This window comes from Colletes latitarsis, chromosome 11 (assembly GCF_051014445.1).
Source record: "Colletes latitarsis isolate SP2378_abdomen chromosome 11, iyColLati1, whole genome shotgun sequence".
NCBI classification, from domain to species: domain Eukaryota; kingdom Metazoa; phylum Arthropoda; class Insecta; order Hymenoptera; family Colletidae; genus Colletes; species Colletes latitarsis.
The window spans coordinates 28,205,567-28,219,594 of NC_135144.1; the positions used below are offsets into that span (position 1 = coordinate 28,205,567).

The 14,028-nt window shown below is 40.5% G+C and overlaps 3 protein-coding genes across 10 annotated transcripts in view; 2 read left to right on the plus strand and 1 right to left on the minus strand.

Moving 5' to 3' along the window:
- Positions 1-1,834: 1,834 nt before the first annotated feature.
- On the plus strand, positions 1,835-9,235 carry Ars2 (arsenic resistance protein 2). Of its 4 annotated transcripts, XR_013080790.1 has the most exons (17): positions 1,835-2,127; positions 2,533-2,663; positions 2,776-3,054; positions 3,270-3,464; positions 4,614-4,680; positions 4,765-5,012; positions 5,202-5,374; positions 5,450-5,587; positions 5,657-5,901; positions 6,009-6,149; positions 6,220-6,468; positions 6,547-6,717; positions 6,796-7,058; positions 7,154-7,429; positions 7,615-7,740; positions 8,698-8,835; positions 8,938-9,235. XR_013080790.1 is itself a non-coding variant. In XM_076779010.1 (16 exons), exons 2-16 carry the CDS (start codon positions 2,542-2,544, stop codon positions 8,033-8,035), a joined length of 2,769 nt encoding a protein of 922 aa, XP_076635125.1. In that variant the 5' UTR covers positions 1,835-2,127; positions 2,533-2,541; the 3' UTR covers positions 8,036-8,622. The 4 variants fall into 4 exon arrangements, 3 of the variants coding, with proteins under 3 accessions (XP_076635125.1, XP_076635124.1, XP_076635126.1); XM_076779010.1 differs by lacking the exons at positions 8,698-8,835; positions 8,938-9,235 and adding an exon at positions 7,960-8,622; XM_076779009.1 differs by having other exon boundaries at positions 1,836-2,127; positions 8,698-9,235.
- Positions 9,236-9,348: 113 nt separating this feature from the next.
- The window catches only part of LOC143348586 (uncharacterized), a 47,240-nt gene continuing 42,560 nt past the window's right edge, over positions 9,349-14,028 (minus strand). For 4 of the 5 annotated variants that reach the window (XM_076779023.1, XM_076779026.1, XM_076779024.1 and 1 more), the window contains exons 6-9: positions 12,838-12,957; positions 12,515-12,532; positions 11,656-11,803; positions 9,349-9,611 (exon numbers count right to left, since the gene is read on the minus strand). In XM_076779023.1, the coding sequence (XP_076635138.1) occupies positions 9,515-9,611; positions 11,656-11,803; positions 12,515-12,532; positions 12,838-12,957 (383 nt within the window). In that variant the 3' untranslated portion in view covers positions 9,349-9,514. The remainder of the gene's footprint in view (positions 9,612-11,655; positions 11,804-12,514; positions 12,533-12,837; positions 12,958-14,028) is intronic. The other variant, XM_076779027.1, reaches the window with a different exon arrangement.
- LOC143348575 (uncharacterized) overlaps positions 12,132-14,028 on the plus strand; it is a 115,065-nt gene continuing 113,168 nt past the window's right edge. The window contains exon 1 of the mRNA XM_076778950.1: positions 12,132-12,136. The gene's annotated coding sequence lies outside the window, so the exon portion shown is untranslated. The remainder of the gene's footprint in view (positions 12,137-14,028) is intronic.

The window sequence follows — 14,028 nt, forward strand, 5'->3', positions numbered from 1 at the left end:
CGATTACTACTGGCTACTACCAGCCTCTGCTGACCTCTTCCAGCATCTCTCGACCTAAGCTGGCCTCTGCCAATATCTCCCGTCGTCAGCTGACCATCGCTGACCACTGCTGACCACTGCTGACCGTTGCTGACCGTTGCTGACAACTTGTGGCATGATGTAATATAATATAATATGTTTATATGTATTAAAGTTTTGTATAATGTAAATCTATGGCAATAAATGATATAATTTCAAAGAATTCTATGTATTCTGATCATTTTTTACCCCTCTTTCCCTCTCCAAATAGAAATGACGTCATTTCTAAAAATTCCTGAAAATTCTCGGATCCCTGAAACTTACCGGCGTCCCTGAAACTTCTCGGAATCCCTGAAATTTCCAAGAAGTTTCAGGCAGCGGCTAAAACTCGGGCCTGAATTTTTCGGCAAAAATTTTAAAAAGCCGTTACGTAATATTACATAATATTACGTAACATTACGTAATAGCTCTCTAAAATTTTTCGCGGCCGGAATTTTTCGGCAAAAATTACGTAATATTACGTAACATTATGTAATATTACGTAATATTACGTAATAGCTCTTCAAAATTTCTCGCGGCCGGAATTTTTCGGCAAAAATTACGTAATGTTACGTAATGTTACGTAATATTACGTAACGGCTTTTTAAAATTTTTGCCGAAAAATTCAGGCCGGAATTTTTGTCGGTTCCTGAAACTTCTTGGAAATTTCAGGGATTCCGAGAAGTTTCAGGGACACCGGTAAGTTTCAGGGATTCGCAAAAATTCCTGGCGGCGGGAAATTTGAAATCTTTCCGGGGAACTTAGAAGATTTTAAAAGATTCGGAGTGTCTTATATCTAAGGGAATGATTTCGATAGGAAAAGAAGGGTAAAAATGATGAGAACACATAGAATTCTTTGAAATTATATCATTTATTGCCATAGATTTACATTATACAACACTTTAATACATATAAACATATTATATTATATTACATCGTGTCACAATTTGTCAGCAACGGTCAGCAGTGGTCAGCGATGGTCAGTTGACGTCGGGAGATGTTGGCAGAGGTCAGCAGAGGGTGGTAGTAACCAGTAGTAATCGTTGTACGTTGCCAGAAATATAAGCAGTGGTCAGCAGAGGCCAGCAGTGATAAGCAGAGATCACCAGGGACGTATAGTAGCAAGTAGTAAGCGTTATATGTTATCAGAAACATCAGAGGTGGTCAGCAGCGGTCAGCAGAGTTGAGCAGAGGCATGCAGTGGCAAGCAGAGATCAGCAGGGGCGAATAGTAGCATGTAGTAATTGTTATACGATGTCAGAAGCATCAGGGCTGGTCAGCAGTGTTCAGCAGAGGCCAGCAAAGGCATGCACAGGCAAGCAGAAACCTGCAAAGGCAAGCAGAGACTTGTAGGGGCATGCAGTAGTAAGTATTAATCGTTATACATTATCAGAAATACCTGCAGTGGTCAGTAGCGTTCGGCAGAGGCCAGGAAAGTTCAGCAGAGACAAGCACACGCTGACAGAGATCAGCAAAGGCCAACAGAGGTTAGCAGAAGTCAGTAGAAATCGTTATAGGTTGTCAGAAATATAAGCGATGGTCAGCAGAGGCAAGCAATAATCAGGAGTTGTCGGGAGTTCTGTACTTTTATCAGCGCTGGTCATCAGAGGTCATCAGAGGCAAATAGAAACCAGGAGTAATTTGCAGAGGTCAGTAATGAACTCTAGGAAAGGCAAGTAAAAATACCTGGTCAGTCGAGATTCCGAATCGTATGCCGTAGACGGGAGGTCGGATTTCAATTGTTAAGAGCGAGAAGGCAAATGTGAGCCTTTCTCTCTCGACTCCCACGAGGCGGCCCGAAATTACTTCGGGCAGCTTCGGAATAATCGAGAAAGAGGGCATGTGTCGGTTTGCCTTTGTCGACTTTCCGAAACTCCACGAGCTCACGTACGCGTGATCTGGCATAGTGTGAGAAAGTGGAATGAGGTGTCCCCGGTGCACCCGGGGCTCCGTCTGGCATCTCTGGACGCCGCACCTCTCGAGAGAAGTACTTTGGTGACGCACGATAACGGGTGACAAAAATCCTCCACGGTGGAGTTTTAATATCGTTTAATAGTGTACCTGAAATAGGTGAGTCTGTTAAATTATTTTCCAGTATGTTTTATCAAAATGCTTTGCACGTACGGTGCCTGTTTCAGCATTATTACGTTTTCCCGAGCACATGAAACGCAAACAGCACGGATGTTTTGCAAATGATATTCGCGCGTTATTCGAATACTTCGTTCGATAAATTATTACCAATCGGTTGTTTCGAAACAAATATTTCCATAGACACGTACTGCTCATCGAGCTGCAGTTTCGATGAAGAATAATCGGAAATACGAGCAAGTGGCACGGTAGAAAATACATATGTTCCAATTGCCTACTTAACCCCTTCCTGGCACAGAACGGTTCGAGAACAGTAGCTAGTCGTCGACTGAGAACTTTCAAAGCATATTTTTATGGGTCGTACATTTCGAATTTTATATTTTACAGTTCTACGTAATGGGTGACTCCGACGACGAGTACGATAGAAAGAGAAGAGACAAATTTAGAGGAGAGAGGACAGAATCGTATTCCAGAGAAGGTCGTAGAGACGATAGACGAAGGGATGACTGGGTGGACAGGTAACTATCAAATATATATCTTTTTAAAACTTCTTCGCGTAGTGAGAAGTTTTGCATTTGTATAGCAATAAGACAACTTTTATTACACCGACTATTATATCTGTAACGATAGGAATTATTTCAGAGAGTGGTCCAGTCGTCCTAGACAACGTCCAGACTACAGGGAATATCGTGGTGGTGGAGGTGGTGGACGTGACAGATATAGTCCAGCTAGATCGCAAGAGATGGCACCTCCGATGAAACGAATGAGGACCGATTGGGACGATCGACCAAGATACGGGCATGATTATTACGGTGGTGGAGGAGGTGGTGCGGCTTCATGGGGACCAGACCATTATCCACCACCCCATCATGGCAATCATCACTATGGAAACCATGGTAACAGTAGCAGGTTTGTATTTCTTATGTCATTTCTGTGGTGATCTTCTTTTCTTCTATGATTTTGTTTTGAGTTTACAAACAGTGTTATCATGAAAAAAAGAGGTTGCATTGTAACCATGCAAAAGAGGAGTAGATTCACTCCAAGATTGTTGGCCCGTTTGAGGTAGTGCTTGCCATGCTGCGTGCTTTTTAACCATCTGTAGTGCTGTTTTCTATTCTGTGTAGTCGAGAGGTAGCTGGAAACTTCAGCAATTCCAATGTCGAAACCCAACCGCCAATGATGACGTTCAAAGCATTCCTTGGGACACAAGAGGACACGATTACCGACGAAGAAGCTATTAAACGCTATAACGAGTATAAACTGGAATTTAGGAGGCAACAGTTGAACGAATTCTTCGTAGCTCACAAGGACGAGGAATGGTATATTTCGTTTTGCTATTTATGAAATTGATTCCTAACATAAAGCTCAGTCGTACTTAAATGTGGATCTAAGAAACATTAATTTCTACAGTGGTTTAATATACATATTTGTCTACTAAAACACTAAATTTGTAACTAAACTTTTCATATGTACGTGTATAGAACCATATATCGCGCTTACCCACTGTAGAAAATAATCTTCGAATCCCAACAGAATTATCAAATTCTGTCCAGGTATGTATGTACGAAGTGCGTATGTACATTGGACAGAAGAGGATGTTAGGGTGTAGTGGCTTTATAATTTTTGCTAAATTGCAGACACGATTTTATCGGTAATTTCAAGCCAATATGACCAGCTCTGTCTATCCCTACAGCGTACAGCCAGCAACGCCTTATGTCTTGGGCACAGGTCACCTCGCACGTTTATTTTTTCGTACGATATTTTATGCATACCGCGTTTCGCGCATCGCAGAAGATTCGAGGTGTCTATTAGGTAGTTAAACAGAAATGCGAGCTGGGCGCGCAAAGCCCAAACCTGCTCGCGGTAGGCCGCGTTCTAAACCCGTTTAATTACTATCGATTATCGAAAGATACGCTATCGTTGCAATAGACTTCCGAGTCGACGAGAAAACTGAATGCGAGTAAAAATATCAGACCTACAGGTGAGGCCTCATTCTGTAACTGATAATGTTGACAGTAAAAATGATAACTTGTAAATAATCGTCTCGAGAAAAGAGGATACACGTTTAACGCTTAATCACGAGGAATGATTCGCTCTAAATACGGATGGGAAACGTAACCGTTTTACTTTTACATTTTATCCAACGCCAATCGCTAGAGATCTATTGATCACGATTATTCAATAACCATATTTCTGAACTCGAGATCATTCAAGACCTCGAGAGGTTTCAATTAAGAAGCACCCATTGTGCTTGTACAAATACATATATGTGTGTGTATATATATATATGCAATCTCAGTATATTACATTACGGAAGTTATTAGAATTAACGATTATTTTCTATCTAATGCGATTTTTCCAAACGTAATGAACGATAAATCCACAAATTGTACGTCTGTTTGCTTTTCTACCGACGAGATATTCGTTCTCTGCCCGCCGTTAATACCGAATTTTCTGTCAATCGTCAGGTTTAAAATAAAATACCATCCGGAAGAGTCGGTGAAGAGAAAGGAGGAACAGGTGGCAGCCCTTAAGGTACAAGTCATTTGTTTACGTAATATTTTATCCGATTCACCGATCGATTCTGTTACCGTATTTTTCTTTTTTTTCTTTTCACAGAAACGCGTCGAAGTTTTCTTGGAAATGCTCGACCTTGAAGAAATCGACAAAGTTTCGGTAGACGCTGACCAGGCTGATGCATTGTTACACTTGCTAGACGCAGTGGTTATTAAATTAGAGGGCGGCACCGAGGAAGATTTACAAGTTTTGGACGTGAAGTCTACAAATCCAATTTTATCTAAGGACACAATCAGAGACAAAGAGGACGCGAAGAGTAAAGTTGGGGCTGAAAAGAAGGTTGAGAACAGGTGTGGTGTTCATCCAATTGTAACTTGAAACATTAAAGTGAGCAGATCGTTGCCATCCACGTTGTAACTAATTAATATTTAATATTAATTACAGTTACTTCACTGTTTGTTCATTATTCTATCATGCAATTTTACTTATCTGCGTATGTAAATTTTTAATAGAGTCGATTATTACTGTGAACCTTGTAGCGACGCGAATAAAACGGACGATGCTTCGCGTACAGAGAAAACGTTAAAAAATGGTCAGGGCGCGGATACCGAAACGAAAAACGTGGAAAAAGACGAGAATTCGACGGAGAAGGCTGAGAAACCTGAAGCTAGTACGGAAGACGCGAAGAAGGATGACGACGTAGATGAGATAGGTATCTCATTTTATCTATTGATCGTAAAGCAGTTCTGATTATTCTAGCGTTTATATGAGTTTAATCGCGGTGTAGCAGGTAAAACGGAGGAAGTTAATACTACTAAAAAGAGGAAGCGTACAGAGAGCAACAGTAGCAGCAGCAGCAGTAGTAGTAGCAGTAGTTCGTCTGGCAGCGACAGTAACAAAGCCGACACGCCAAAAGAGGAAACTAGTAAGTCTAACCATTTTAATACAATTTCACGAAAATTGTAGCTTACGATAAAAACATTCTTTCTTGCAGCTGTTGCTGAAAAGGCAGATACCAGCAACGAAAACGCAGAGGTACAGGATAATAAAGAGGAAGATCAGGAGGCGGCTAAAACCGATGGTGAACTTCCGGAATCTAAAAAATCTACGATCGAACCGGAAGCTGTGATCGATCTGGCCAGCGAAGATAAGGAGAAAGAACCTAGAGCCTTACACAAGACCAGCAGCATCTTCCTTCGCAATTTGGCACCCACCATCACAAAGGCGGAAGTCGAAGCGGTTAGTTACCAATCACATTAAAATAAATATATATATAGTAGAACTTTATTATAACGTTATACTCTCTCTTTACTTGTACAAACGTATAAACAAGTTGTGTAAACTAGATGTGCAAGCGCTTCCCCGGATTTTTACGAGTTGCCATAGCAGATCCTCAGCCAGAAAGGAGATGGTTCAGAAGGGGATGGGTGTCGTTCGAGAGACAAGTAAACATAAAAGAGATATGTTGGAGCTTAAATAATATTCGGGTAAGTCAAAATTACTGCTTAAATTGCGCGTTAACGAAAAGTCGATGGTGCGTCTGAACGATCCTTGCAGCTGCGCGATTGTGAACTGGGCGCTATAGTGAATCGAGATCTGTCGCGTCGCATACGTACGGTGAACGGTTTGACGTCTCACAAGCAGATAGTTCGACACGACATCAAGCTGAGCGCAAAAATCGTTCACAACTTGGATAACAGGGTCGGTCTGTGGAACGAGGAAAAGAAGGACGATCACGCGTCGAAGCAAGAAGACGACAACAAAGAGAACAGAAGCGCGCAAAATGCCCGCGATGTCGAGCAAGCGGTGAGACAACGATTCATTCCTCTTCGTATGGTAGTGTCACGAATATGATGCGAATTTTAACACCGTACGTTTTTACAGGCATTTGGATTATCGTCCAAAAATCCAGTATTGAAGAACATAACCGACTATCTGATAGAAGAGGCGTCGGCCGAGGAAGAAGAATTATTAGGTATGTCTGGTGATCAGGAGGAAGGTCAGCTTGGAGGCGACGGGGATGGCCCGATCGAAAGAGACCCGACTCTCGTCAAGGTACAATTTCAGCTAATTAACGTTTCTTACCACCGTTCACTTGGAAAACCATCGTTATTAAATGAAACAATTGCACAGGTTTTGGACAGATTGATTTTGTACCTGCGTATAGTTCACTCGGTCGATTATTACAACCATTGCGAGTATCCGAACGAAGACGAGATGCCCAACAGATGCGGCATAATGCACGTCAGAGGATCGCCTCCGACCGCCAAGGTGTCTAGTACCGAGTTATCGGAGTACTGTCGTAACTTCGAGAGCAAAATGTCCGCCTTCCTGCAGCCAGTCGCTACCTTATCGCAAGAAGAATTCGACAAACTCGGTGCTAAAAATGCCGAAGCGTATCCTTTTCGCGAGCACCGATTGGTTTCTTATTTTTTTATATACTTACAATGACGTCACTGCCATTAATTTCCTTGACCCCCGAAATCATTAGCGAGGTGGAAAAATTTGTCCAAGCCAACACTCAGGAGTTGTCGAAGGACAAATGGTTGTGCCCGCTCAGCGGGAAAAAGTTCAAAGGTCCGGATTTCATACGGAAACATATTTTTAACAAACACGCGGAGAAAGTAGCCGAGGTGAAGGCGGAGGCAGAATATTTCAACAATTATCTGAAGGACCCGAAGAGGCCACAACTTCCTGAACATCCTGGAAACAAAGCACCCCCGAGAGAAGGCATACGCGAAGGATTCAATCCTTACGGTTGCACCACGTAAGTGTTGAATTTATAAATAGCTAAATGGCTTATTCGTGGAAAAATAATATTGTTTTAAAGAAACGTGACTATAGAAGGATAAAGATACTTGTAATGTCGCTAACTATTCTACTTGAACGATCTTCGTTGTTGTCTAACGTCTGTTACGAGCACATGGTTACATAGTCGTTTTGCTCACATAGGTTTGGAAGTTATGGCGGAAGCGGTTATGGCGGTAACAGAGGAGGATACGGGTCCAGCTATGGCGCGGGATTCGGCGGGGGATTTGGAATGCCGCGTCCCAGTCGTGGCGGTTTCAATAGAGGACGGTAAGAGAATCTTTTTCTTGGTCTCTCGTACGGTTCTTTACCGTCTTCTTCGAGGTAGACAACAACACTGAACAAATCGTGTCTTCTGGATGCCTAGTTTAAAAAAAAAAAAGAGAGAAAAAGAACAGAACGATCAACTTGAATTGCCAGAGTTACGCTTGAAAAGTTTTCTTTCATTTCGACGTATTGAACACGTGGTGTGATACCGCTGTTTTACAGGGCTGCTCCGGACTCAACCTCGAGGCCTCTTGTTAGTTATAATGACTTGGACCAGCTAGACATGGACATGTTCTAAGTTTAATCCAGAACGTGACTCTCTTCGAGTCTCTTTTGTACGGGTCTAATGGCAATGAAAGAAATCCTAAACGATATCGGACTTCCCATAATAGCGAATTTATCTGTCTGGATTATGTAACACACATGCACAGAGTAGAACGAACGAGAGCAAATTGCCGATTGCCTAACGTGATATAAAATTTGCTATAAATGATAAAAGAAAAAACGAGAAAGAAAATAAATAATAAAAAGAGAAACAAATGAATATATTACGGAATTAGTACATTTTTGTCCTGTTTTACGTGGGGTAGAATTGTCGACTTATGTATATATAAAGAGAAAGAAACAGAAAATTATATTAATACATAACGTGTATTTTAGCGAAAAAGACATTTCATGTCGCATTTCCCAGTTAGAAATCGATACGGAAAATCGGCAGATGCTGTAATCGTATGACAAAAGGAATAACAAATAAACATATTTGTTACTACTCATGTATGTGCCTTTATTTTACATCCCATGTCTCCGTTCGAATTCCTATGTCCAGTTGGTCGTACGTCGCGCGTTATGGTTGATCGTCTTTAGGGCTCGCGCCACGATACTGATCTTGCCACGATTCAACGCACACGCATATCAGCGACAGAGATTAAAACGTTTTTAATTGTTATTCAACGTTTACAGTGGCGGTGGAGGAGACTTCCGGCCAGTCATTCATTATCGCGATCTCGACGCACCGAGAGAGCCGGACGAATTCCTATAAGTCCCTTCGCACGCGTGGCAAAGAAAATTACGAGGATCCAAGGAACGCACTTATTTCGGGTAAACGGAACAACCGTTGTCGTGTCATGGCGAAAGTAACGTTTAAACCTACGTACTATATATGTCTGTACATATTTATCGCACCGATAACCTTCCATTTAGATAAAATGGTTAAGTGGAGTTTCCTTAAGGATACGATGTCACGTATGCCCACGAAGACTTTATACGAACGCGAGGCAATCAACTGTATACAAAAAAAAAAATACATAGTTAAGTATACATAGTTTTTTAGATGTGTATAAACGCGATGCGCGAGTAGAAAAATTGCGCATCGAATAGATCTCTCGTTTGATGATACGATAATAAGTATCAGCATAATACGTTCACCAGCTAGATATACATATATATATATATACATACATATATATCTTCTTTGTAGTATTTGAAAATATGTTCTGTTCAAAGAGACTCGCGTTGTAGTAAAAACCGATATTTGTAATCGAAATTATTATACACGCATCAATAAAATATATACATATATCGTTTCCTAATTATATCCTGCGATTAAGTATATAACGCTTGTAAACGATTTATTACGCACCATTGCATATCTATACAGCACAGTTACATATACATAATTATATATATACATTAATTACATTCGTCTCTCTGTAATAAAAATACTGTATACGCGTCGTGTCGCGAGGACGACATCGACTCACTCAACGCGAGAATAAAATTAAGAAAATCGATTTTTGCAGTGCCTCTCGTCGGTCCCGTCGCCGCAGTCGTCGATCCCGTTGCACTTCATCCCCTTCGCGATGCACCTACTATTTCTATGTAAAAAAGAAAAAGAAACGTTCTTGCGTAATAAAAAAAAATCCTGCTTAGGAGGCTAAAGAATGCCTCCGAACGATGTTTACGACGCGAGAGAAATAGTAATATAATTATTAGTCATTGGTTTATGTCGGGGGTTGGCAAATTTCTTCCGAGAAGGGCCGAACGATAAAAACTGTTGTCTCTGCAGGCAAGTTGTAATATCGAAAAAATCACCTACACACTTAGTTATAAGGTAGAGAACAAAATTATACAATTTTTGTATCGACAACATACAGAATATAACTGCTTATATCAAAATTAGCGATTATCAATTAATTTTGTGATTTTGTCGTACTATAATAGGCAGTAGGATGTAGTCTGCTGACTTTTAATACTACGTCCTTACTAAACTTTTCAAAAATCGTTATCGCTAAGTCTGAATTACACGAACGACATTCCCTCCAAAATATTTTTATGGGACACTGTGCTGCCTCTAGCGGTGGGATCAAGTTCGATGCGTACGCGATACTTATTCCTTATCGATCATTATTTTGTATACAGGGTGTTCGGCCAACCCTGGGAAAAATTATAATGGAAGATTCTAGAGGCCAAAATAGGACGAAAATCAAGAATACCAATTTATTGATGGAGACTTCGTTAAAAAGTTATTATCGTTTAAAGTTCCGCTCGTTCTGAATTTTTTTCTCGAAAATGCGCAAGATTTCGGGGTTATGTCTATCGACCAAAAATGATTGTAATTAACCCCTTCAACTAAAAATAATTTTTTTAGGACGATTTGAAACTTTTCAATTTTGTTGAAAAATTTGTCTACCTACTCGAATTTTTTTCTCGAAAATGCGCAGGATTTCGGGGGTATGTCTATTCACCAAAAATGATTGTAATTGACCCCTCCAACTAAAAATAATTTTTCCAGAACGATTTGAAATTTTTCAATTTTGTCGAAAAATTTGTCCAGCTTCCTGAATTTTTTTCTCGAAAATGCGCAGGATTTCGGGGGTATGTCTATTCACCAAAAATGATTGTAATTGACCCCCGCAACCGAAAATAATTTTTCCAGAACAATTTGAAATTTTTGAATTTTGTCGAAAAATTTCGCACCTTTTCGAATTTTTTTCTCGAAAGTGGGTAGGATTTCGAGGGTATGTTTAATGACCAAAAAGAATTGTAATTGACCCCCACAACCGAAAATAATTTTTCCAGAACGATTTGAAATTTTTGAATTTTGTTGAAAAATTTGTCTACCTACTCGAATTTTTTTCTCGAAAATGCGCAGAATTTCGGGGGTATGTCTATTCACCAAAAATGATTGTAATTGATCCCCGCAATCGAAAATAATTTTTCCAGAACGATTTGAAATTTTTGATTTTTGTCGAAAAATTTGTCCAGCTTCCTGAATTTTTTTCTCGAAAATGCGCAGGATTTCGGGGGTATGTCTATTCACCAAAAATGATTGTAATTGACCCCTCCAACTAAAAATAATTTTTCCAGAACGATTTGAAATTTTTGAATTTTGTCGAAAAATTTGTCCAGCTTCCTGAATTTTTTTCTCGAAAGTGTGAAGGAATTCGAAGGAATATGTATTCACCAAAAATGATTGTAATTGACCCCTGCAACCGAAAATAATTTTTCCAGAACAATTTGAAATTTTTGAATTTTGTCGAAAAATTTCGCACCTTTTCGAATTTTTTCCTCGAAAGTGGGTAGGATTTCGAGGGTATGTTTAATGACCAAAAAGAATTGTAATTGAGCCCCGCAACCGAAAATAGTTTTTCCAGAACGATTTGAAATTTTTGAATTTAATTGTTAATAACTTTTTAACGAAGTCTCCATCAACAAATATGTATTCTTGATCTTCGTCTTATTTTGGCCTCTAAAATCCCTCATTGAAATTTTTCTCAGGGGTGGCTGAACACCCTGTATAATTTGTGAGTTAGTGAGTCGCTAAAATCGAGTGGGTAGTCTTGAAAATGAATGTAGCACGACACGCGCTTGATCCCATCTCCGATCTGCAACCGTTGTCTCGATATCGTGGAAACTTACTGGCATGTGAATTCGTGCTTGTTGCACCGTCCTTGGCATCCATGTGGCTCGTCGGATCTGTCGTCACAGTCCGGCAAGCCGTCGCAGAATCGAGCCTTCGATATGCACTGGCCATTACTGCACGTGAACTCATTTTCCGACGGACACGCTGGTGTCAAACACAAAACATTTCGCTGTCGTGAGTAATAGCACACGCGATCGATCAAAGTGACAACCAGCAAGCGCGTGCACTCTCGGCAGTAGAGGGCGTGCAGCCATTGGTCCAGCGAGACGAGGTTCGAGTTTTATAATTGCTCGATTGGTCAAGCAAAATCAAAAGCGGCATTGTGCGCGCGTACATAGGTGCGAGTCAAAGAGATCGTTGTGCGTGCACGCATGGACAGACAGGGAAAGCAGGGATCGAAAAAGTCGGTTAACTTTTTATTCTTTTCAAATTCTATACGAACTTGCACTTTCCCTCGAGAAATAAAAAAAAAACGATCTAATCTCGCGAAACAGCTATTTTTCACATTTCCAACGTGTACTCGAGCTTCCTTCTCTTCCTCTTCCTTGCACTTTACGTTTGTTTGCAAACGCGGAATAATTATATTCAATCTTTCGTCTAAACATCGTTGCTGATCAAACCAAGTTCAACTTCGACAATGCACGTGTATCCGTTCCGATTGAAAAGCGAAAATTGCAACGTGAGAAATCGTTTTATAAAAAGTTCTTGTAACTGTTTCGACTCCTGGAAGAAAGTGTATCGAGCGTGACGGCGAGCAAGCAAGCGGCTTCAGCGTATATCGCGATGGTTAAGAGTAAGCGTGTACGACATGCGATAATTGAATGCGTTTCAAACTGAACGAATATGTGTACTCACACCGACCGAGATTACGACCTACGAAGAAGAAAAGAAAACAAAATAAAGAAGTTGGAAGAAGACCTTCACCCACAGGGAAGGGACAGAGAGACGAAGAAAGGAGCGTATCGCGGCAGCTGAAGGTACGCGAATAACTCTACCGGTCGACGAACCACCGTAACGATCTTGCGTAGGAAAAAACGTTCTACGATTACCCACGGTTATCCGTTCGCGTGTGGGAAACGATACGTTTGCAATTACATTTACCAGTCGATAATTCGCGAACCAGCAGCGTGCGCTTCTCGCGATCGTAAACTATCAGGTCGCGAGAGACTCTGTCTTACCTAGCGTGCAATTAATCTCGTCAGCAGCGTCCCAGCAATCTATCTTGGCGTCGCATCTCTTTTCCAATGGTAGGCAGGAAGTCTCGTTACCGCACTGGAAATGCGTCTCCAGATCGCAGGCTGCGAACAAACGTGCAAACTCCGTTATCGCTTGGAATCTTCGTGCCGCTTCTCATGCATAGGTGTTCGCCATAATTCCCGGTGTAGTCCTTGGCGCATTGTCCGCGAACGTAAGACGAGCCACGCTTAGTCGACGTTTCGAGCGGACAAAAACTACGAGAGGTTAGGGCACTGGCCGGAACGAGAAAAAAAGGTTATGTGAACGCAAGCTGTCGGAACAATCGAACGAACTCTAGTTTCGAATCGAAGTGGCAACATTGACAATGACAATTTGATTCGAATAATTTAGGTTCGATCGATGCAAATCTAATATTAACGGGAAGTTGTTTATATCGAATTATGTATTGAAAATGAAATTACCAGGCGATTTCAACGACAGGCTTTCGTTCGAGATATTCATTACGTGATCGGAAATGCTTGAAAATTGGTACGAGAAAACTTAAGGGGTTAGGTAACTCTACCAGTATGGAAAACAAGGCAATTTTTTAAGCTACAATGAAGAAAAAGTAAACAGCCAATTATCCTGAGACTTTGCACTGTATTTAGGTATAATAAATATTGAAAAAAACCCTTGGCAATGTTTAAAAAATATTTATAATTAAACCTACACGGCGCCATGTTCCCGAGCCACTTCATTTTTTGATGCCTAACTGGTGTGCAGGATTATGGTAAAATGGTTGTCGAAATATTCCATTAACTATGATAAAAGTCCTTAGCATTAACGATGAGACATTTCAATTTGTAGAAAAATGAACAATATGGCAGATATTTGAAACCTAAAATCGAATTTTATCAAATAATCGAGTTTTTATTCCTAATATTTTGCAGAATTATTAGACAATTTTTAAGAAAAGGGATCGTCAATGCTAACAAAATAAGACAAAAATCAAGAATATCAATTTGTTGATGGAGGCTTCGTTAAAAAGTTATTAACGTTTAAAGTTCCGCTCGTTCTGAATTTTTTTCTCGAAAATGCGTAGGATTTCGAAGGTATGTGTATTCACCAAAAATGATTGTAATTGACCCCCACAACCGAAAATAATTTTTCCAGAACGATTTGAAAAATTTTTT